Source organism: Loxodonta africana, chromosome 1 (assembly GCF_030014295.1).
Source record: "Loxodonta africana isolate mLoxAfr1 chromosome 1, mLoxAfr1.hap2, whole genome shotgun sequence".
NCBI lineage: Eukaryota > Metazoa > Chordata > Mammalia > Proboscidea > Elephantidae > Loxodonta > Loxodonta africana.
The window spans coordinates 220,233,894-220,259,803 of record NC_087342.1 but is presented as its reverse complement, the minus strand read 5'-3'; the positions used below and the strand labels follow the sequence as shown (position 1 = coordinate 220,259,803).

The window sequence follows — 25,910 nt, the reverse complement described above, 5'->3', positions numbered from 1 at the left end:
AAATAAAGAGACACAGGGACCAAAAGGATTGTGAACCTCTATTCTTAGAGTTACGTTTTTGATATCTCTTCTTCTCCATTTCTTTTTTTTCTCTTTTTGAAGCTCCTATATTATCTGCACTTTGGATCTCCCAGTCTGATTCTCTTTTTTTTTTTAATCCTTTCTCTATTTTCTGTCTTCTCATTTATTGTTCTATTCCCTGGGAGATTTCATCAACTTTATTTTTCATCCCTTACATTGAATTTTTTCATTTCTACTATCTAATTTTTAATTTCAAAATCTTCCCCCCGCTCCCCTCCCCACCCCCTGGCTGTTTCTGGCTTATGTTTGTATTCTTGCTTCATGGGTGCAAATTCTTCCCTTATCTGCAAGAATTTTATTATTATTACATTTTTTAGACTTTCCAGCTCTTCACATTTACTTCTTTTTCTGCTGAGTTCCTTACTCTCTGATCATTTAAAAACAATTTCTATTGTGCTTTAAGTCAAAGTTTACAGCTCAAGTTAGTTTCTCATTCAAAAATTTACACACATATTGTTTTGTGACATTGGTTACAATTCCCACAATGTGACAGCACTCTCCCCCCTTTACACTCTGGGTTTCCTGTGTCCATTTGTCCAGTTTTCCTGTCCCTTCCTACCTTCTCATCTTGCTTTTGGGTAGGAGCTGCCCATTTGATCTCGTATATTTGACTGAACTAAGAAGCATGTTCCTTACCTGTGTTACTATTCTATATGCCCCTCGAATCTTTGTCTGAAAAGTGGGCTTTGGAAGTGGTTTCAATTCTGAGTTAGCAGCGTGTCTGAGAGCCATAGTCTCAGGGTTCCTCCAGTCTCTGTCAGACCAGTAAGTCTGGTCTTCTTCTGTGAATTTGAATTTTGTTCTACATTTTTCTCCTGCTCTGTCCAAGACTCTGTATTATGATCCCTGTCAGAGCAGTTGGTGGTGGTAGCTGGGCACCATCTAGTTCTTCCAGGCTTCGGTTGGTAGAAGTGGTGGTTCACGTGATCCTTTAGTTGTTTGGGTTAATATTTTCTTTGTGTCTATGGTTTTCTTCATTCTCCTTTGCTCCAGATGGGATGGGACCATTAGATGTATCTGAGATGGCCACTCAACACCAGCTTTTAGGACCCCAGGTGCTACTCACCAAAGTAGGGTGTAGAACATTGTCTTTATGAACTGTTATGTCAACTGACCTAGATGTTCCCTGAGACTATGGCCCCCAGTCTCAGCAACTCGATCCCTTAAGGTATTCGGATGTCTCTAGGAAACTTCTATGACTTTGCCTTTGGTAAAGTTGTGCTGACTTCCGCTATAATGTATGTCATCTTTCCCTTCACCAAAGTTGATACGTGTTTATTATCTAGTTAGTAATTTCTCCTCTCCACCTCTCCCTGCCCTTTTAACCATCAAAGAATGCTTTTTTCTGTGTGTGAACCTTTTCTTGTGTTTTTATAGTAGTGGTCTCATACAATATGTGTCCTTTTATGATTGACCTATTTCACTCAGCATAATGTCCTCCGGGTTCATCCATGTTGTGAGATATTTCGTGGATTCACCATTGTTGTTCACCACTGCGTATTACTTCATTGTGTGTATGTACCATAATTTGTTTATCCATTCATCTGTCAATGGGCTTCCCTGATCATTTTGGCTTCTGTCATCCATGTTAAAGGCTCTCCTCAAATATCTGGGAATCTTCATTTGTCCTTCCATATTTGAAGGTGCAATACCACAATGTCAATCATAAATTCTGTGTAGAGGAGGAGTTTATTCCGTGTTGTTCCTTACCCTAAGGCAGTGGTTCTCAAACATTTTGGAGTCAAAGCTCCTTTACACTCTCAAAAATTCTTTATGTGAGTTTTATGTATCAGTATTTGCTATATTAGAAATTAGAACTGAATAACTTAAAAATACATTTAATAACAATAAATCCAAGCACTCACTAATATAAATAACTTTATATGAAAAATAATTTTATAAGACAAAAAAAATTTAGCGGGAAGAGTGGCAGCATTCTACATCTCTGCAAATATCTAATGTCCACCTTAATAAAACACACCTGGATTTTCGTATTTGCTTCTGGGTTCATCTGCTGCAATCTGTTATTTTGGTTGAAATATATGGAAAAAATCCAGCCTCACGCAGATATACTACTGGCAAAGGGAGGTATATTTTAGTAGCTTTCTCAGAGAAGCATGGATACCCTTCTTTGATATTATACTGAAATTCAGGATGTATTTTTTTCTTAAAGGTTGGCTGGAGCCTGAAACCATACTAATGTACTATACCCTGTTACTTTAAAATCCGCTGGCCCTTTGAAAGGATCTTTTATCCAGGAACAACTTTAAGACAATCTCAGTTTCAAACGTTCTTTCCCAAACTTCCAATAAAAAGCTCCTGTCTTAGTTAGTTGTCTAGTACTGCTATAACAGAAAGATCCACAAGTGGGTGGCTTTAACAAACAGAAATCTATTTTCTCACAGCTTATGAGGCTAAAAGTCCGAATTCAGGGTGCCAGCTCTAAAGGGAAGGATTTCTCTCTCTGTGGGCTCTGGGGGAAGGTCCTCATCTCTTCTGAGCTTCTGCTCCCTGGGGAGCAATCTTTGTGTGGCTTGGCATCTCTCTTCCCCCATCCCTGCTTCTCTTGCTTGTTAGTCTCTTGTTTCTCAAAAGAGACTGATTTAAGACACACCCTACACTAATCTTTTCTCATTAACATAACAAAGACAACCCATTCCCAAATGGGATTATAACCACAGGCAAAGAAGTGAGGATTTACAACACAAATTTTTGAGGGGATACAATTCAATCCGTAACAACTCCCTCTGTAAGTTTCTTTTTCTTTGGAATGTAGAGTTCTTACATTTGTATCACTATCACTCATTAGAAAGATGGGTATGATTAAATAAGACAGTTGAAATCCAGTCACTGTGATTTGAACATTGGATGAGGTAAGGGAAAAGGTCTAAGAAAAATAGAAATACTCAGTGAATAAATAGCAGCCAGCATTTCCATTATAGGAGGATGGAGGGCTCTGGATGTAGATTTTGTGTCTAGTACTTTCAATATAAATCCTCTTTCTGAACAGAAAAGAAGTTCGACCAGAATCCATTATGTTACTTCTCATAATAGAAATACTCCTTGACAATGATCAATTCCCTGTGTTCTGAACTTTATGCTCATCAAGCTATTCTTTGAGCTATAATTTCATCTGGAGTAGACTTGCTACCCAGAAGCAAGTGTCTCAGGGACCCACCCAGGCTCCAGGTACATCTGCACCTGTGAATGAATGACTGGCATTCATCGCTCCAAAACCACAGTCTGGGGCAGGTGCTCAGACACCTTCCAGCCCCAACTCCTAATTTTAAGGTGAGGAAACCATGTATCATAAAAAGGAGGTGACTTACCTTAGGTCACAAAGCTAATAATGAAGGGCCATAGCTGGGTTAGTATTAGGCTCCTGAATCCCAAAGCTATGTTTCCTCATCAGGAAAGCTGAAGGCTAGACTCAGCATCATAGTGTCTTCAACATTGTACTGTCTACCTGAGAGGCCTTGTTTGAATCACCTGGATAGCTCTCCTCTAAAACGCTTTTCTAAAATCGGGTGAACACACTAAAAAATGTGAACAATGAGGGGAAAGTAATAGGATCTCTTTCAGGCTCTTGTCATCAGGGCTATTGTCCTTATACAGCTGTCCCACCCACCTTGTGCCCTCCATTTTTTGTTAGCTGTTAGGAGCTGTCGGGTCAGTTCCAACTCACTGTGACCCTATGTACAACAGAATGAAACACTGCCTGGTCCTGAGCCATCCTCACAATTGTTGTTATGTTTGAACCCATTGTTTAAGACCTTCAATGAGATGGATTGACACGGTGGCTGCAACAATGGTCCCTCCATTTAGCAAGTGTTTATTGACAGTCTCTCACATCAGGCATATAGGCACTATATTACTGTAGGCACTGAGGCTATCAGGATTAAGAAGATGGATAAAGGCCCTGCTCCATGGCACCTATGTTCCGATTAGGGGAATAAATATTAATAATAATAACACTTTACTGAGTAACATAAAGGAAATAAAGAGGGCCACGTGATAGAGAGTAACTGAGGCTGAGTGGGGGTGGACAGGGGCATGGGGCAGTCATGGAAGGCCCCGTGAGGAGGTGACATTTGAATGTGAGCAGGCTTGGCAGAGAAAGTCATTAAGAACTGGGGCTGCCAGTCTAGTGCAGAATGAGTAGCAGGGGTCCTGTGGCAGGAAAGAGCTTGGTCTGTTCTTATTTGACATATAGAAAGGAAGCCAGTGTGCCTGGCGTTTGGTAAGCAACAGGGAGTGTGGGGATCCAGGAAGACAACTGACTATAAAATGATATGCCATGCTATAAGAAGCCCTAGTGGTGCCGTGGTTAAGTGTTCAGCTGCTAATCAAAAGGTTGGCAGTTAGAACCCACCAGTTGTTCAGCAGGACAAAGATGTGGCAGTCTGCTTCTGTAAAGATTAACCGAACCAAACTCACTGCCATCTAGTTGGTTCCAACTCATAATGACCCCATGGGACAGAGCAGAACTTCCCTATAGGATTTCCAAGGCTGTAAATCTTCACTGAAGTAGACTGCCACATCTCTCTCTGGTGCAGTGGCTAGAGGGTTCGAACCGCTGACCTTCTGGTTAGCAGCCAAGCACTTTAACCACTGCACCACCAGAACTCCTCTCCATAAAGATTACTGCCTTGAAAACCTTATGGGGCAGTTCTAGCCTGTCCTACAGGGTCGCTATGAGTCGGAATTGACTCGATGGCAACAGGGACGGGGGCACAGAAGTCCTTGGGTAGTACAAATAGTGACATGCTTCTGAAAGGCTGGAGGTTTGAGTCTACCCATAAGTGCCTTGGAAGGAAGGATTGGCAATCTAAGACTGAAAACTAAACCACTGAAAACCCTGTGAAGCCCAGTTCTACTCTGACACATACGGAGTTGCCATGAGTTGGAGCTGACTTGATGGCAACTGTTTGGATTGGGGCACAGACAGGGCCATGGAACGCTGTGTATCAGTCACTGGAGATACTCCATAAAGACCAGAAACAGGTCTGTCCTTCTAGAGGGTTGCAGTCTAATGTGGGTAGGTAGGAACTAGGTTTCTCATTGCATCAGTACAACTAATGTATAACTGAACCCGTACATTAGGAGGAAAGAGTGACTCATGGATCGTGTACTCAAAGCTAAAATTGAGTCATCCTGTCGTAAGCATTTGAGTATTTTTCCTTTCATTTGACTATTCCAAATATTTCCTCCTTTTGAGTAGGTTATGGAAAAGAAAATCACAAGATTTCTTGCTTAAGCTCAGATATCTTGTTTGGGTGGGCAATTAGAGAAAATCCTGTCCTTTTTTACAGAAACATATTACATGCAACGTTTCTCTGATCACTGATGTGAACTTGAAGCAGGAACTGTACTATGACTTTGAAGATTCTACTGCTTTACGCTAGATAAGATGCAGGAATGGGGCCTCTCCCCTTCCGGTCTGCAATGAACTCTAAGCACCCCTTCCTTCTCCCACCCTCCTAATTAGGTCATCTGGTACTTTGACTTGTTGCATCCACAGAGGCATGTGTGCATGTGGGAAAAGACAACAGGTAAGGTTAATGGCACCAAATGCTCCATGTATTTCACTGATACATTAGCATTGGCCTGGAAAATATTCAGCTGAACAAAGGCTGAAGTTCCTGGGTGCCACAAAATGGTTAATGCCCTTGTCTACTAATCTAAATGTTGGTGGTTCAAATCCACCCAGAAGTCCCTTGGAAGAGAGGCCTGACAATCTACTTCCAAAAGGTCACAGCCATTAAAAACCCTATGAAGCATAGTTCTACTTTTAAACACAAGAGGTGGTCATGAGTCACACTCAGTGGTAATTTTTTTTTTTCTTCCATTTTACAGAAGTTAGAGATACTTTGGTGGTAGGACAATGCAGTAAAAGAAAAGGTAACTTCCCTGTCTTCCTTTACCTTGTTATACGTAACCCATGAATCACTTCCTAAGTAGAAGAAAACAAAACAAAACATGGTCCAAACAATGTTTTTGTCTTAAGACATATGTTACTTGCTCTGTGAAGCTTTCACTACCCGCCTCAGACAAATTAATGGCATGTTTCTCAGAATTCTCAAAGCATTCTGTTCATTCCTTGATTATCTGACTTTTTGCCAGTCCTGTACAATGATGCCATTCATCTTTATACCATCAGACCTAGTCCAGTGTGTTAAACACAGTAGTCCCTCAACATAGGTATACTGAATAAAGAGAGGGAGTTGAAAGAAAAAGGCAAGTTTATTTTGATTCTTTGAGGAAGAAAGATTGGATGATTTTAATATACTAAGAGACAATTTTATATGGAGCTCTGATGGCGCAGTGGTTAAAAGCTCAGCTGCTAACCAAAAGGTTGGCACTTAGAATTCACCAGCCGCTCCTTGGAAACCCTGTGGGGCAGTTCTATACTGTTCTACAGGGTTGCTATTGAGTCAGAATCAACTTGACAGCGATGGGATTTTTTTAAGGGACAATTCAAAGATAGAAATTCAATATGGAGCAATGGTCTCTACTTCTTTATACTTTATTCTTAAAGAAAGATTCAAATTACAATTAGATAACTCTTCTTTATTCCAAGAGAGGGCTGCTGTATAAAACTGTTGGTGCTGTTTTTCCTTTGGTTGTTGGGAGGAGGGAAGGGCTTGGGATTTCAGGGGGTACGTTCAAGTGGGGAAAGTGGTTTCTTTTGACTGACCCAGTTTCCTGACCACTTGAGGATTTAGTTCAGATACCAAACCAGAGACTTAAATTTCTAGGCTGTCATAGGGATAGTGAGAGAAAGAGAGATTCGGCTAATGAAAAGAAAACAAAAATGAACCCTCAATTGTATTCCAAAGCATTTCATGATGGAAGAGTTTATGAAATAACAAATTTAAATTAGGTTATATACTAAAATTGAACAAAGACAGCACAAGGAGAGACATCATATACTAATTTATAAACATACCTGAAAAAATACTTTAAAAAATACAAATGAATCAAATTCATGAATGCATAAATATATAAAAATCCAGGTAGGGTTTATTCCAGTAGTGTATACATGATTAAAATCAGAATATCTTTCAATGTAATAGACCACTTTATGAATAGAAGAAGAAAAACCATATGCTAATTTTACTAAAGGTAAAGGAAGCATTCAATAAAATTTAATAGTCATTCACACACAAAAAAAAACTTAGTCAAATAGATACCAAGAGTGTTTATCTAAATCACACAGAAAATATCATACTCACTGGCAAAATAGTTAACGCATTCCTACCAATGTCAGAAACAAGATAAGGATGCCAACATCTAATCAATGTTGCATGGGAAGTCCTACCCAAAGCAATAAGACAAGAAAAAGACATAAGGGGTAGAAGAACTGTAAAGGAAGATGTGATCATTAATGTTGTGTGTCAACTTGGCTGGGCCCTGATTCTCAGTGGTTTGACAGTTATGATGTAATTTGGCAGTCACATAATGATGTAATTACCTCCACGATGAGATTTGATATAACGTGATCACTTCCATGATGGAATCTGCTGTGAGTAGTCAATCAGATGAAAGGGAGTTTCCTTGGCGGGTGTGGCCTGCTCGGAATAAAACTGAACGCTCTGGCAAAGCTCACAGGCTTTTGCTCGCTCTGGATCCTGTAGTTGTCTCTTGTTCATCTGACTTCTGGTTCTTGGGACTTGAGCTAGGCAGCTTACCTGGGGTCTTGCCTGCCGATCTCGGGATTTGTTGGTCTTTGCAGCTTGTGAGCCAGAGCCCTGCTGTCTGACTTGCCAATCTTGGGTTTGCCAGTGCCTGTGGCTATGCGAATCAGGAGAAGCCTTCAGCCTGCCCCATGGACTTGGGATGTTCCAGCCTCTACAACCACGTGAGCAATTTCCTTAATATAAATTTCTCTTTCTATATATATATTTTATCAGTTTTGCTTCTCTGGAGAACCCAGCCTCTGACAGAAAGACAATAAATTCTCCTCATTTTCAGACAATATCATTGTATACAAAGAAAATCCAAGAGAATCTATACACCGTTAGAACTAGTGGGAAAGTTAAGAAAACTAGTTGGATATAATCTCAACATGTAAAAATCAAAAGCATTCTTATATGACAATAATAATTAAAAAAAAATTATGGTCAATGTAAAATCAAAAGCTGTGAGATATCTCGAAATAAATTAAAAAATGTCAGATGCATGAATGTGATAGAGAAATTATAAAACATTATTAAAAGACTTTCAAAAAGCTTGATTGAAAAGATATATAATGTTTATCAATAGGCCAACTCAATATTATAATGATGTCAATTGTACCAAAATTAATCTATAGATTTAATGTAATTCCAATAAAAAGCTCAACAGAATTCTCCATGAAACTTGACAAGCTAATATTTTTTAAAAAATCACTTGGCAATGCAAAGAACTGAGAAAAGCTAAGTCGATACTTATGAAGAACAATGTGGGCTTCACACTTAAGACAATGAGGCATTGGGGCAGCAATGTACAAACAGACCACTGAAACACAATACAGAGCCAAGAGACAGACCCACACAGATATGTAGACTTGATCTGTGAGCAACATGGAACTACAAGCCCGCAGGCAGAGGATGTACTTTTCAATAAGTGGTGGTGGGACAACTGGCTAGCCACATGGAAATAAGAATTTTGACTTCCTACCTTATATCACATCTCCATCAATTTTAGCTAGAGAAAGGACAAATGTGAAAAGCAAAATTTTATAAATTTTACAAGAAAAAATCAGCATATATTCATGATCTGAGGGTAGAAAGTAATTTTTTTTAAATGCAACACAAAATCCACATACTATAAAAAGTTAAATTTCTTATCGTCAAACTTATAAATTATATAACTTCTTTTTCAAATAAATCATCATTAAAGTTAAAAAGGCAAGTTCCATATTGGGAGATATTTTCAACTCCCATACTCCACAAAGATCACTGGCCAGAATTTACCTAGAACTCCTATACAGCAATAAGAAAAAGAAATACCCCAACAGAAAAATGGGCAATGGGGATAAACCACCAATTCACAGAAGAAATCTAAGTGGCCAATGAATATGAAAAGATGCTCAATTTTACCTGTAATCAGCAAAAGTTAAATTAATGTATCTTGCAATGGAATATTATATGGTGGCTAAAATTAGCAAACTTTGATATTAATTCTTCTTAAGAATTTTTCATTATATACCTTACATCAACTGGTTTCAAAGATACAACTATATGGCAAATCTACGGTTCCAAACCAAAACCAAACCCGTTGCCCTCAAGTCGATTCTGACTCATAGTGACCCTATAGGACAGACCAGAACTGCTCCATAGGGTTTCCTGGTGGATTTGAACTGCTGAACTTTTGGTTTGCAGCCATAGCTCTCAACCAGTATGCCACTAGGGTTTCCAATCCATGGTTAGTTAGGGCTTGTAATATCAAATTTTAAAGTTTGGAGTAGTGGTTAAGTGCTACAGCTGCTAACCAAAGGGTCGGCAGTTCGAATCCACCAGGCGCTCCTTGGAAACTCTATGGGGCAGTTCTACTCTGTCCTATAGGGTTGCTATGAGTGGGAATCGACTCCACGGCACTGGGTTTGGTTTGGTTTTATTGCTGGAATGCTCCTTGGAAGGGAGGATGGTAAGACTTTGTCTTAGGTACTCTGGACATGTTATCAGGAGGGGCCAGTCCCTGGAGAAGGACATCATACTTGGTAAAGTAGAGAGTCAGCAAAAGAGAGGAAGGCCTTCAACAAGATAGACTGACACAGTAGCTGCAGTAACAGGCTCAAACTTAGCAACAATTGTGAGGATGGCGAGGGACCAGGCAGCATTTTGTTCAGGTGTACACAGGGTTGCTACGAGTCGGAACCGACTTGAGTGCACCTGACAACAATACTGCTAGTTCAAGTCTAGGTTTTTCAACATAATATAATAATATGTGGCCAAGAAGGCAAGACTTAAATTCCTAAAAAAGGCAAAAAAAAAAAAAAAAAAAAAAAAAAAAATGGTGTAATGCTGGCCTGAAAAACTCAGCTGACAAGATTTTTTTTTTTAAAGGAAATATTTCCAAAATACAGAACATAGAGTAACATGATAAATACCCATTAATTCCTACTTCTAACTCTATCAAAGCCCCTCCTTGTGCTACATGCAATACTAAACAATGTTGAGTTAAAAAAAAAAACAAAACATAAAAGGTTGACACCATTTATGCCATGTTTCAAATACGTGAAAGCACATCAAAAACAAAAACCCAAATCTGTTCCCATGGAGTCGATTCCGATGTATAGCGACCCTATAGGGCAGAGCAGAACTGCCCCACAGGGTTTCCAAGGAGCTGCTGGTGGATTCGAACTGTTGACATTTTGGTTAGCAGCCGAGCTTTTAACCAGTTTGGATATTTTAAATAGATCCTTCATACTTATTAATGGGAAAAATCACACATGGGAAGGAAACACAACGTGTTGAATATGAGTTACAGTTACAGTGGGGGGCTGAAGCCAGATTATATGGTTTGCTTGAGCCAGTTCTGCACCTCTCTTCCTAATTCTGTTTGAGATCTGCTGTGATGGCAGTGTTTATACAACAGTAATTGGAAAACACTGTAAATCTTAGATTCCTCTTCCCCTGGATCCACCCAGAGAGCCATTCTGACAGCATATCACCGTGCCATTCTGTACAGAGTGGAAGAGGATTCAGTAGGGGTATACAGGGGCTTCAACTTTATTCGTAATGTCTTTCTGCTTCAAAAAAAATTGAAAGCAGATATAGTATGAGGAAAGTCTTTGATAGAGTCAGGGGGAGGAATTCATGGATACGTATCATGTTACTCTATCTTCTATATTTTGGAAATGGTTCTTTAAAAAAAAAAAATCTAGTCAGCTGAATTTTTCAGGCCAGCATAAAATCATTTCTTTTCGCCCTCTTTAGGGATTTAAGTCTTGCCTTTGTGGCCACATTATTATTATATTATGCTGAAAACCTAGACTTGAACTAGCAATAGAAACTTTAAAATTCATTATTTCAAGCTCTAACCATAGATTTGTGAGACAGTTGTATCTTTGAAATCAACTGATATAAGGTATATGATAAAAGATTCTTAAGAAGCATTGATATAAAAAGTCACATGAATACACTTACTTAAGCAAATATCGTAATACTAAAGGATCATGAACAGGTGTTTCCTCTTTGGGAGCGAATGAGTGGATTTGAGAAACATTTGGGCTCTAAATTAGACTCCAGATTTAAGACGAAGGAAATAAAAATGAATGGGGACAAACTGGCACAGACAATTTCAGTGGCAAAGGTTAAAGAAAAGGCTCACTGAAGGTATACTTAGTGGCATATTATCTCACTGAAGCTTCACAATAACCATATGTGCTAGATATTTCTTTATTTCCATTCATTCATTTCACAAAATTGTTAATGACAGGGCTGGGTTCTCTAGAGAAGCGAACCCAGTGAAGTGTGTGTGTGTGTGTGTGTGTGTGTGTGTACATATATCTCAAGGAAATGGCTCACACAGCTGTAGGGGCTGGCAAGTCCCAAGTCTCAGGGTCAAAGGTGTCAGGCTGGAGGCTTTTCCTGACTCACATAGCTGCAGAGGCTGAGGAACCTAAGACTGGCAGGTAAGACAGCAGGCTGCTAGCTCACAGGCTGCAGAGGCTGATGAATTCAAGATTGGTAGGTAAGATGGCAGGCTGCTGGCTCAAGTCCCAAGAACCAGAGGTCAGATGATGATGTGCGGATGCAGGATCCAGAGCAAGTGAGTGAGCTTTGCTAGAACGTCCAAATATATACTGGATGCAGGCCACACCTCCAAGGAAACTCCCCTTACAATTGACTGGCTAACTATATCAGATCACATCATGGAGGATGACTACATCATTACATAACTGCCAAATTACATCATTACATAACTGCCAAATTACATCATTACATAACTGCCAAACTATTGAGAGCCATGGCCCAGCCAAGTTGACACACAACCTTAACCATCACAACTCCTATAATGGGTCCAGTACTGTTTTAGGCACCATCGCAGTAACAGAACAGACATAGATCTGTGACTCTGTGGAGTGTTCCGGGTGGTGGTGGTAGGAAAGAACAATGAACATAATGTAAAAGTAACTCATATAGTATGTTAGGAATTGGTTAAGTGCTATGAAAACAAAAAAAGGAGAGAAGTTAGGAGGGTCAGAAGTGCAGGGGCATGTGCACATGTGTACATTTGTATGTATGTGTGTACGTGTGTGTGCATGCCTGCGTGCACGTGTCTCTGCATGCATGTGTGTATGTGCATGTGCACATGTGGGCTGCTACATTAAATAGGGTGCTCAGGTAAGCCTCAGTAAGAAAATAAGAACTGAGGAAAGACGTGAAGTGTGGGATTCAGTTACTTTCCTCAGTTTAAAGACTCACCCAAGGACACACACATGGCTCAGCTGCGATGCAAGCCCAGTATGTTGCACACCAGAGTCTGTACTCTTAACCTGCCGTCTACTTTGTTCTTCCAAAAACATCACAACGTATTGTACTAACTGATTTTCTTGCCTGTATACCCTTCAGCTCCCTGAAGCACAGACCTTGTTTGTCTTGTTTACTACTGTAATTTTCTTCATGGCATGACAATGCATAAAATTTTTTGAAGTGGAATCACAGATTACAGGTGATCAGTTATTTTAGGCTGCATTAACGTAAGAGAAATTCATAATGTTCCCACCTGAGAACAACCCCTTGGGGGTTAACTTACCTATTGAAGTGGTAGATATCCTGGATGTTTCCAAAAAGGGCTGATCTTTCTTCAGTGCCCAGAGGCAGTTTAGTTTGGTCTCTGATACAGTCAAGGTAATCCTGTGAAACCAATGAGAAGGATGTCTTAAATACTCTGGTCCTTTTCCAAGTTATCATTAATTATCCAAGATGACTCGTATTAGGTTCAAGTAATTATTACAGTAATGTGCTCATTAACTCTGAGAAAACAGAGCCACTTTTTAATTAATGATTACAATACTTACCTACTTACATAACAGGGAGTTTTAACAAGGAGAAAGAGTGTGATATATATTAGTGTATCCATCACCGAAATGGATCAGAACATTCCTAGATGGATAATATTAACGTTGCAAAGAATGGGAATTCCAGAACACTTAATCGTGCTCATGAGGAACCTTTACATAGATCAAGAGGCAGTTGTTTGGACAGAACAAGGGGATGCTGTATGGTTTAAAGTCAGGGAAGGTGTGCGTCAGGGTTGTATTCTTTCACCATACCTATTCAATCTGTATGCTGACCAAATAATCTGAGAAGCTGGACTATGAAGAAGAACAGGGCATCAGGATTGGGGGAAGACTCATGAACAACCTGTGTTATGCCGATGACACAACCTTGCTTGCTGAAAGTGAAAAGGACTTGAAGTACTAATGAAGATCAAAGACCACAGCCTGCAGTATGGATTGCACCTCAACATAAAGAAAACAAAAATCCTCACAACTGGACCAATGAGCAACATCATGATAAACAGGGAAAAGATTGAAGTTGTCAAGGATTTCATTTTACTTGAATCCACAATCAACAGCCATAGAAGCAGCAGTCAGGAAATCAAAAGACGCGTTGCATTGGGTAAACCTGCTGCAAAAGACCTCTTTAAAGTGTTGAAAAGCAAAGATGTCACCTTGAAGACTAAGGTGCGCCTGACCCAAGCCATGGTATTTTCAATTACATCATATGCATGTGAAAGCTGGACAATGAATAAGGAAGACCAAAGAAGAATTGACGCCTTTGAATTGTGGTGTTGGCAAAGAATATTGAATATACCATGGACTGCCAAAAGAACGAACAAATCTGTCTTAGAAGAAGTACAACCAGAATGCTCCTTAGAAGCAAGTATGGTGAGACTGCGTCTTACATACTTTGGACATGTTGTTAGGAGGTATCAGTCCCTGGAGAAGGGCATCATGCTTGGCAGAATACAGGGTCAGCAGAAAAGAGGAAGACCCTCAACGAGGTGAATTGACACAGTGGCTGCAACAGTGAGCTCAAGCACAACAACGATTGTAAGGATGGCTCAGGACCGGGCAGTGTTTTGTTCTGTTGTGCATATGGTCGCTATGAGTTGGAGCTGACTTGATGGCACCTAACAACAACAACAACAACCAGATGGACAGTATAATGGCCACAGCTACCGAGAATGTCAGCATTTTGGCATAACAACATCGTATGTTTCCTTGCCTTATTTCCATGACAAAAATATACTCCAAAATTCACAAAGTGGGAAAAAGGAATAAAAATTCTGAAATACGACAAAGTTGTTTTAAACGTAAACTTTAAGCCAGAAAGCTACCAGCTGCTAAGGTATAGAACTAAATTCTTCCTCAAATACCAATGTATTTAATTTTTTTTTCCTTTTTTTTTTTTTAAATAAACATATAAAAATTCACTTATGCCATCTAATAAAAAAAAAAAAATTTTTTTTTAGGCTGTGTTAATGAACCATGGGAAAGCTTAATTGAAATGATTTTATATGTTTTGTTTAACACAGAACCTACAGGTCTGATGTGGGTTCAATCTACAGCAAGTTAAATTTATGTGGCTTAGAAGCTATGTGAACCGCTGAGAAAGGGGGAAAACTGCTTTCCTGCCCCTGCGTGCTAAAGAGTTCATAACTGAGTGTTCCCCTTCCCCGCAGCAATGCTTGAAAAAAGAACTCTGTAGGAGGCAAGAAAACAATAAAGAAAAAAGCAAAAACAGCTGAAATAACGTAAAATTAAAAATAAATACAATCCGCTGCCCTGGCTGAACAACGCAGGATGGCTCCTGACCAAGGGTAACACGGCATTCTGGCACTTAGAGGAAGTCATCCTGAGAAAAGTCAGCCAGACCGGGAAGATCCTAGCGCTGTAACTGCATTCCAACATCCAAGAGCAAACACAACAATGTTCGGAGGCAAAGAATATTGAACATACTGTGGACTGCCAGGAGCACGAACACATCGGCCTAAGAAGAAATAAAACTAGGATGCTTCTTAGAAGTGAGGATGGTGAGACATTGACTAGCTTACTTTGGACATGCTATCAGGAAAGGTCAGTTGCTAGATGGATTAGCAGATGATCAGTAAAGCCCAGGGAAAGCCTCAATAAGATGGATTGACACAATAGCCACAACAATGGACTCAAAATTACCAACAATCATGAAGATGGCACAGGACCGCCATGTTTCATTGTGTTATACATGAGGTTGCCATGAGTTGGAGACAACTCGATGGCAACTAACAACAACAAAGCGCAAGGAGAAACAAAAATTTAAGAACCATCAGGTAATTGCTTCTTAGACTTTTTAGTAATTTCTATCTATTCCCTCAGGCTCTCATGTTTGTCAATTAAATATAGGTAGAGCTTCATCGACAACTTTATTAAATAGCACATTTCAGTCTGCATCAAATAACTTATCATTCTAGTCTTTAACGCTACCATCATTGTCACGCATGAACCAATGTTCCTAACTTTTTTTTACAAGCTTTGCAGTAATATCTTCTTGAGAAAGTGATTGTCTCAATAAGAAGCTAGATTCACAAGGGTTAAGTGTAGTTGATGCTAAAAACCCACAATAGCAAGACCTATTCTCCTTACCTTTACAAATGAAACAATGATAAGGAGCTTAAGTACCTGCATAGGATACAGAATTAATGCCCAAATATTAAAAGCTAACTTGAATGAAGGCTAGAACTGAAGTATAAGGACATTTTGAACAACATGTAAAACCTGTATTTCCTCAAAAAAATAAACGTACCCACTGATATTCTCCTTAAATTATACATGGATACAAAAGGATGGACCAGTACTCAATTTGCATCTGAATGCTTATATCTGATATAGTTTACCACTATCCGGAGTCCCCGGTATTTGTTGTTTTAGGTAACGTCGAGTTGCTTCTGACTCATAGCGACCCCAGGTGCAACAGAACAAAATACTGCCTGATCCTGCACTATCTTCACAATCGTTGTGATGCCTGAGCTCACTGTTGCAGCCACTGTGTCAGTTCATCTCGTTGAGGGTCTTCTTCCTTTTCAGCGACCCTCTACTTTACCAAGCATGATGTCCTACTCCAGGGACTGATCCCTTCTGATAACATGTCCAAAGTACGTGAGACGTAGTCTTGCCATTTTTGCTTCTAAGGAGCACTCTGGTTGTACTTTTCAGATGAATGGATGGATGGGTGATATCAATGATACTGTTCGATAATCTGCACATTCAGTTGGATCACCTTTCTTGGGAATAGGCATAAATATGGATCTCTTCCTGTTGGTTGGCCAGGTAGCTGTCTTCCAAACTTCTTGGCATAGATGAGTGAGCACTTCCACCATTCCGTCTGTTTGTTGAAACACAGTAATTGATATTTCATCAATTCCCGGGGCCTTGGTTTTTGCCAATGCCTTCAGTGTAGCTTGAATTTCTTCCTTCAGTACCGTCAGTTCCTGATCATACGATACCTCCTGAAATAGGCCCTGAATTCCCATTCTATTGTAATTTGTTATGATCCACATAGTCGAATGCCTTCACCTAGTCAATAAAAACACAGGTAAACATCTTTCTGGTATTCTCTGCTTTTAGAGGAGATCCATCTGATGTCAGCAATGATATCCCTGTTCCACACCCTCTTCTGAATCTGGCTGAATATCTGGCAGTTCTCTGCTGATGTACTGCTGCAACTGCTTTTGAATTATCTTCAGCAAAATTTTACTTGTGTGTAATGTTAATGAATCTAGTCGATTCCAACTCATGGCAACCTCATGTGTATCAGAATAGAATTGTACTCCACAGGGTTTTCGATGGCTGTGATCCTTCAGAAGTAGATCATCAGGCCTTTCTTCCAACGCACCACTGGGTAGAACCCAATCTTTCAATTAGCAGCCAAGGGCTTAACCGTTTGCGTCACCCACAGTATGACTTATTTTACATGTCTTTCTCTTTCACTCTCTTTTGAGTACTTAGAGGGACAGGGATCATATCTTCTTCATCTGCAAGTGTCCCCTCTTCACACAATGCCTAGCACATAGGATGTGTGCCCGAAAATATTTATTAAATACATTATAACAAAGCAATCGAATGGTTACAATGCAGCCATTATAAAGAATGAGAAAATTACGGATGACACTGTGAAGAATGGGAATTCCAGAACACTTAACTGTGCTCGTGAGGCACCTGTACTTAGACCAAGAGGCAGTTGTTCAGACAGAACAAGGGTATACTGAGGGGTTTAAAGTCAAGAAAGGTGTGCGTCAGGGTTTTATTCTTTCACCATGCTTATTCAATCTGTAGGTTGAACAAATAATCTGAGAAGCAGGACTATATGAGGAAGAGCACAGCATCAGGTGTGGAGGAAGACTCACTAAAAACCTGCGATATGTAGATGGCACAACTTTGCCTGTTGAAAGTGAAGAGAACTTGAAGCACTTACTGATGAAGATCAAAGACCACAGCCTTCACTATGGGTTACGCTTCAACATAAATAGAACAAAAATCCTCACAACTAGACCAATAAGCAGTATCATGATAAACAGACAAAAGATTGATGTTGGAAAGGATTTCATTTTACTTGGATCCATAATCAACACCCATGGAAGCAGCAGTCAAGAAATCAAACGAAGCATCGAATGGGCAAATCTGCTGCAAAAGACCTCTTTAAAGTGTTAAAAAAGCAAAGATGTCACTTTGAGGACTAAGGTGTGGCTTACCCAAACCATGGTGTTTTCAATCACCTCGTATGCATGTGAAAGCTGGATGATGAGTAAGGAAGGCTGAAGAACTGATGCCTTTGAATTATGGTGTTGGCAAACAATATTGAACATACCATGGACTTCCAGAAGAATGAACAAACTTGTCTTGGAAGTACAGCCAGAATGCTTAGAATTCTTAGAAGCAAGGATGGTGAGATTTCATCTCACATACTTTGGACATGTTTTCAGGAGGGATCAGTCCCTGGAAAAGGATGTCGTGCTTAGTAAAATAGAGGGTCACTGAAAAGGAGGAAGACCCTCAGCTAGATGGATTGACACAGTGGCTGAAACAATGGGCTCAAGCATAACAGCAACTTTGAGGATGGTGCACGACCTGGCAGTGTTTTGTTCTACTGTACACAGGTTCAGTGTGAGTCAGAACTCACAACACCACCACATTCATTAAGTGGAAAAAAAGAAAATTGTGAATGAAATATAGAACCCAGTTTTTGGTACATATAATTGTGCACCTTGCACCTAGCCCAGAAGCGTATATGCCCTGTTGTCAATAGCCGTCACCTCTGGAGAGTGAGCTTTGGGAAAAAGGGAGGTCCTCAATGAAGGAACTTCCACTTAGTACTTTATCTGCTCTGACTTGTTAGAATTTTATTTTCTGCAGCATAAAATGAAGCTAACCAGTGTTACCTTGGCTACTCCCTGCCCCGCCTTTATAGATGGTGTTCCCTGCTCAGGTTTCCTCTTTCTCCTGTCTCTCCCTTCACCTTACTTAGCTCTAACCATTGTCTTCTATGTTTGTCACTATTCTATACTGCCAGTCATCCCCCTCTTGTAATTCCAGGCTTCCTCCTTCCACTGTCTTTCCTACATGCCACAGTATTTGTTATTGAATGGGTGGGTGGGTGAATGGGTAGGTGGGTGGATGGTTGGTTGGATGGATGGGTGGGTGGATGTGTAGGTGGATGCGTAGGTGGATGGGTGGGTAGGTGGATGGATGGATGGGTGGGTGGGTGGGTGGACAGGTGGATGGGTGATGGATGGGTGATGGATGGATGGATGGGGGATAGATGGATGGATGGATGGATGGATGGATGGATGGATGGATGGATGGATGGATGGATGGATGGATGGGTGGGTGGGTGGATGGATGGATGATGGATGGATCCTCCCTGATCCTACATCTCTTCCAGTTACTACCCTACCACTCTCTTTCCCTTTATAGCCAAACATCTCAAAACTCACACTCATCTACTATCTCATGTCCAAATCAGTCTTCAAGCTCTATATGGTCATGGTACTTGGGGCATCCATTATCCCGTAACTTTCCCTGACACTATTTCTGGAAGAGGTGGGATGATCATGTCCATTCTTCCCTGACCCCTGTCATCTTGGCCCTCTGGCTCTGTGCTGCAAGATCCTTATGGCCCTTCGAAGCCCCTCCCTACTGTTTTCACAAGTGGGTGTAAACTTCTGTCTGTGTAGGCCACAGAGTTCTGCCGTGCAGAAGGTCTTGGCTTTGAATTGCTTTGCTAAACCTCTCTATGCAAGGGCTCTTTGCTGTTCTTGCTGAAATGGGGAGACACCTTGAAGCCATCTCACTGCTGGTGTGGTGGCCACCAGCTCTGTAGAGGTTGCAGTTTGCTAGCCATGAGATACGATGAAGCTGCTTTCTCCTGCCCAGGTGCTTGCTGTGGTCCTGGGCCCTGAATGTGGGAGATCATATTGGCGCCTCCATTCTGTCAATGCCTCATAAGATGGGGCCTAAAGCTGTACAGGATAAACTGCTCAGTGTTTCTTCCGAGACTCTGTGGCTATTCAACCCCTCCTTGGGAATATCCTAGAGTCGCCTCATCCTTAACATGTCCAAAGTTGATTCTCTGTCTTTACCCCCAAACCACCACCATCTTCAGCTCCCTTAATGAATGGGAAGAGAAAGTGAATAAGTAGGGATCAAGCCAGGGATCTACAGCAGCCTTAGTAGTACAATAGTCAAGCGCTCAGCTACTAACCAAACGGTTGGCGGTTCAAACCCACTCAGAGGCACCTCAGAAGAAAATGTGGATAATTTCTGCAGTGCAACGGATCGCTTTTGTGTGGCCTTTCTCACCATGGTCTTGTAACTCCTACCAAATGATTGGCTGTGATCATGCTAATAAGGTATATGAAACCCTAACAAGGGGATTGGTCATTTTTGTCATCCCACTAGGCTTAAGATGAGCCATCTGAGAGGTGAAAAAGAGAGGATCTCACCACCACCGAGAAAGAAGGGCCAAGCATGGAACACATCCTTTAGACCCAGTATCCCTGCACTGAAAAGCTCCTGGAACTAGGAGAGCAAGAGAGAGAGCTGTAACACTGAAGACAGATGGAGAGAAACAGCAGCAGAGAAGCAGCTGTAGCAGAGGCAGCAGAACCAGGAGACTGGCAGGAGACTGGTAGGAGATGGCGTGGTGGGCTTCCTGGCCCTCAAAAACAAAACAAAAACAAAAAACCAAACTCATTGCCATCGAGTCGATTCCAACTCATAGCGATCCTATAGGACAGAGTAGAAGTGCCCCACAGAGTTTTTCAAGGAGTGGCTGGTGGACTCAAACTGCTAATCCTCTGGTTAGCAGCCGTAGCACTTAACCACTACACCACCACGGTTTCTTCCTCCATGGAGCTAGAAAGATGCTGAATACCTTTGGACAGGTGGCTTGCTGGTGGAGTAGGGTTCCTTCGGGCATGTGGTAGGGCTAGTTTTTGCCAACCTACAGAACTGGAGTTAAGTGCCTTCGGATGAGGCTTACTGGCTGAGTGGGGTGCCTTGGTGCACTTATCAGTAGAGTTAAAAGAGTTTTGTAACACTTGCCCGAGCAGGGCAGAAGCTGAGGGGCCAGAGAGAGGTATGCCTGTTAGCACAACTGAAAAGAGGCTGTCTTGATGGAAGAACGGTACCCTGAGTGTTCCTGAACCTGAATTGTAACCTGTTACTTCCCTAATAAACCCCATGACCGTGAGTGCTGTCTATGATTTCTGTGTGGCCATTGCAGTGAATTATGAAACCCAGGAGAGAAGTAGAGAGTGTTGTGGGAAGAACGGTTGGTGTCAGAATTGATAAAGATGACGAAGAGAGGAGGCATGTCTGACCTCCACCTCATAGGAATTGGCCTTGGGCTGTTGATCTTGATTCTCCTTTCACCTCATGCAGTTAGAGGAGGTCAGATGCTGCCCCCACACCATTTTCACAATCTCCTTCCGAAAGATCACTACCACGGAAAATCCTGCGGAGCACAGTTCTACTCTGATACATTTGAGGTCACCATGAGTCAGAATTGACTCGACAGCAACTGGTTGGTTGGCTGGTTGCTTGGTTGGTTGGTTGCTTGGTTGGTTGGTTGCTTGGCTGGTTGGTTGCTTGGTTGGTTGGTTGCTTGGTTGGTTGGTTTGTTGATCAGTCATTTGGTTGGTCAGAGATCTATGATTCTGAACCAATCCTATGTCATGATGTTCCCCAAGGTCACTATTTACACAGAGGACAATGGTGTTTCTTCATAAAGCTTTGACCCTGACAAGACCGAGGTAAGCACAATGAGCCAGTGAAGATCGTCCCTTTCCTAAACTAGCCAGGCCAAAAGACACGCCTTGTTAGTTTTCACCAGAAACTCCCAGAGGTATCGTTAGTTTATCCTGTGTGAGGAAGTCCAGTCCAGAGGGCACCAGCCAGCCAGCAAGGTCCAGCACTGCCTTGCTAAGACCTTTGCAGTCCAGGGCAGCTGGAGCAGCCCTGAGTGAGTTTTAACTCACAGCTACTTGGGAAAGAAAACAGAAGGCTGGTCCTTCTTCCCAGAGGGAGCAGCCTCCCTCTCTCTACATTCCAGCCAAACAGAAGAGAAGTCAGAGGGGCTGTGTTCCCTGACTTTTAATCCCACTCGGTGTAACAGTAGATGGCAAAATGTCCTTGTTGTGACCTAGTGCAACGGAACCTTCCTCCTTGGGGTATAAATGAGAGAAAAGAACCCCAGGTATCCTTTGCCCAAAAGCCAGCATCATCACTCAAGCCCCACCACGCATCCTTGATTCCCTCACTCTCCACATCCAGTTAAATCTCTCTCCTCTCCATCACTGATGTGTAGGGTTTGGTCTGCACTTACCTGCGCTCTAGGGTAGTCTTCTAACTGGCCTCCCCACCTGTAGCTGTATAGCTTCTACTTTCTTTGTTGTTGTTAGCTGTGTCAAGTTGGCTCCCGGACTCATGGCAACCCCACACCAACAGAGTGAAATGCTGCCCTCCTACACCATCCCCATAATCAGTTCCCGATTGGTCTGTTGTGATCCATACGGTTTTCATTGGCTGATTCTCAAAAGTGGACCACCAGGCCTTTCTTCCTAGTCTGTCTTAGTCTGGAAGCTCCACTGAAACCTGTTCGGCATCACAGCAACACTCAGGCCTCCACTGACAGATGAGTGGTAGTTACACATGAGATGCAGTGACTGGGAGTCGAATTTGAGTCTCCTGCATGGAAGGTGAGAATTCTTCACTGATGCTTAAATGATCTTTGATCTCCTTGTACCCTTCATTGGTTTACCACCCCTCCCATGGGTTTGCTGCTCCCTCACATGGCAGGACACATCCTTCCTGACCGGCCCTGTCCCCCTCCTCCTGGCTCATCTCACAGGGCAGCTCTACCTTGAGGGCTGTGTGCCCATACACTGCTTGCTCAGCCAACCCCACCTGCTTTTACTTTCTCTTACTGTACCATGTTATTTCATCACCCTAGGCCTTTGCCTACTCTTTTCAGTCTTCTGGGTGTCTTTGTCTCCTTCCTTCTCCTTTCTGCATATGCAAAGTGCTAGTCATCCTTTAAGATTCGGCTCCACCATGGCCTCCTCTATGAAGCCTCTCCCCTTCCCTGGAAGAAAGCTCTTCCTCCTCTGCCTCCTCTGCTGATATACTGACCACGTGTCAGTCATGCCTGCAAAACACTTTACTCTTCTCCTTTGTTTACACCTGTCCTTTCAACTGGCTAGGGAGCTCCTTTGGGGAAGGGATCATGTTTTATTCTTTTTTTAAAATTCTTAGCTTGTAAAACACAACTTTGCACGCAGTCTTATACCCTCTCCAAAAAAAAAAAAAAATTTGTATGAGTGAATATGCTTTTAAACTCTAAATTGATATCCAAATTAAATTATCGTATCAATGCATCTCAATGTAATGCATGAAATTCGGAGGGCAAGTTTTTTTGAGAAACAGATGAATAGAAACCTTGGTGGCGTAGTAGTTAGGAGCTACGGCTGCTAACCAAAAGGTCGGCAGTTCAAATCCACCAGGCACTCCTTGGAAACTCTACGGGGCAGTTCTACTCTGTCCTATAGGGTTACTATGAGTCAGAATTGACTCAACGGCAATGGGTTTGGGTTTTTGGTTTGGGTACTTTTTTTTTTTTTTAATTAAGTTTTATTGAGCTTCAAGTGAACGTTTACAAATCAAGTCAGACTGTCACATATAAGTTTATATACATCTTACTCCATACTCCCACTTGCTCTCCCCCTAATGAGTCAGCCCTTCCAGTCTCTCCTTTCGTGACAATTTTTCCAGCTGGTTTGGGTATTTTTTAGAAAAGAAAAAGACGCTTCCTCTGAAATGACCACCAAAAAAAAAAAAAAAATCTCAAATAAGAGTTATAGCAAATGCCTTGAGATATGGAAGTGCTAACAACAGAAGCTTAGACCAAAAAGAGTGAACCACCAAACCACTAGGTAGAATTCTGAAATACAAGGAAGAAGGTTTAGAATAGTACTTCTTCATTTTGTTTCTATAATGGGTATATCTACATGTAAGGGATGAGGGAAAGGGTAGGAAGGATATTTAAAAAAAAGAAAAAAACAGTCGCCTTCGAGTCAGTTCCAATTCACGGCAAACCCACGTGTTTCACAGAACTGTGCTTTGTAAGGTTTTCTGGGGCTGGTTTTTTGGAAGCAGGTCACCAGGCCTTTCTTTCAAGGCACCTCTGGTTCAGTTCGAACTGCCAACCTTTCTGTTAGCAGCTGAGGACTTAACTGTTTGCAGCACCGAGGGACCCCTAAAGTATTGACAGACATTATAATTCTAGATGACTACCTTTTTTTTCTTTTTATGGTTTACCTGCATTATCACGTTAAACAAGTTATAATTGTAAAACATTTGCAATGTGACTTCAGAGAAAGTAGGGAGATGGTAGGCCATTAACTAAATTCTTTCAGAGCATCTTGTAGAAGAAGAAAAGTTATCAAGGGCTTGAAGTAGCCTTCCACCCCAGTTCTGGCAGCCCCCTCTCTACAGCAACCCTACTGGGTGGTTGTCCAGATCAGGGATTCTCAAACTATCTACGCTGAGGGACAGGTGGTTGTTTGTTTTCCAAGTCTATCATACACTGATACTTTCATAAAATGCAATAAAAAATGAATTAATCAAAAAATAGAAAAAAATCAGAAATATGAAATAGAAGTCCCAAATGTATTATTAGATTCTACAGATTATTACATTAGTCTGTTCAAATTTGATATGCATCTCTACATGCTCACTCTGTTTCTCTACTTACCTCGTTGTAGACATGTCACAGGATGCAAACAGGCACCTGTCTACAAACCACACTTTGAACAGCACCAAGTTAGACTCTACTTAGATATTTCCAATAACAGACTAGGAACCATGAAAGTAATTAGAGGAGGGCCAACCAAAAGCGAAACCCATTGCTGTCAAGTTGATTCTGACCCACAGCGACCCTAGAGGACAGAGTAGAGCTGCCCCCATAGAGCTTCCAAGGAGGGGATGGTGGATTCAAACTGCTGACCTTTTGGTTAGCAGCTGGGCTCTTAACCACTGTGCCACCAGGGCTCCAAAAGGAGGGCGTTGGTATACAAATCTTATAATTGGGGGAAGCTTAAGGACATAAACTGATGAGAAAATAAGTAGCTTAGAGGACCTTTAAAACTGGAAAAGAGAAAATCATCTGGAGTGAGGAAAACCTTTTTTTGTTGGTATCGGCCCCGCCTCCTCGCTCCCTAAAGTAGAGTGAGTTCTTTGATCCTTTTGGAGAATACTTGTTTTCCATGTTGAAGTTTTAAATTGATCCCTGACTGTCAACGGTAGGGTAGCCATAGGTGCTGACAACGAGCCAGTGAAGTGAATGAGCAGGGCGGCAGGCTCTGACAAATTTCACTGGAGTCTTCACTCTGTCACTTGAGCGCAGAATGGACTGTTATTATCACTGAGCTTCCAACCCCTCATTTTGGCTTCGGATGACTGCAGCTGCTAATGCAGTGCACGCTACAGTAGTCTGCAAACACTGGTGTAGGGTTAAAGCACCATACTTAAAAGGCTTCATTAGGATCAGTGCGGGGAACAAGTTGCGGCCATACGACTTTGATCTGTTTTCTAGAGTGGCTTTCAAAAATTCAGATGCCCAACCATCTATTTTTCTCAACAATTTCAGAAAATAAGCAGCTTTTAAAATCTCGTTTCCCTACCACGGACTCTGGGGTTTTGCAACTCTTTCAATTGGAGAGGGGCCATCATTTGTTGGAAGTAGGTCATAGTTCATTGTCTCAAGCTCCAGAAGAAATTCTTCAAGCCCCTTAACTCAGTCTTTCCCTCGCATGAAGAATTTAGTATCGGGTTTCCGCAAATGAGCAAGGTTCATACTTGAAGTGAGAAGGACTGTTCATTCTCTTGCTAAGCCCACTGCAGTCTCTGACGCCAGTCAGCCGCGGGAGTCTGGCCTGTGCACGTCATTCCCGTCCCACCTCTTATCCTCTGCCTTGGTGTGGATCACGCCCATCCATATTCTTCCATTTTACCTTTTAAATTCTCACCCATCTACATCCTTCTGCTTTACCTTCTTAATTCTGTATCCCATTTGTCCTTTTAAAATGTTGATGAAAGTACTGCTGCTGTTGTTAGTTGCCATCAATGTTTCATCCTGTTGTACACAGGGTAATTATGAGTCAAAACCAACTGGACGGCACTTAACAACATGACAAAATCTTTCTGGTAACATTGTTGATAGCAGGAGAGGAAAGGAAATATGGAAGAGGGGGTAGAAAAAGAGAGGGTGAAGAGGTGGGGAGAAAAATAGGAAAAAAGA

General features: G+C 41.5%; 1 protein-coding gene across 3 annotated transcripts in view; it reads right to left on the bottom strand.

Annotated features, from left to right (window-relative positions):
- Positions 1 to 25,910, bottom strand: part of PLEKHG1 (pleckstrin homology and RhoGEF domain containing G1) — a 291,716-nt gene that overhangs the window by 59,046 nt on the left and 206,760 nt on the right. For all 3 annotated transcript variants that reach the window (XM_064292170.1, XM_023548536.2, XM_023548512.2), the window contains one exon: positions 12,826 to 12,926. In XM_064292170.1, coding sequence (XP_064148240.1) covers positions 12,826 to 12,926 — 101 coding nt within the window. The remainder of the gene's footprint in view (positions 1 to 12,825; positions 12,927 to 25,910) is intronic.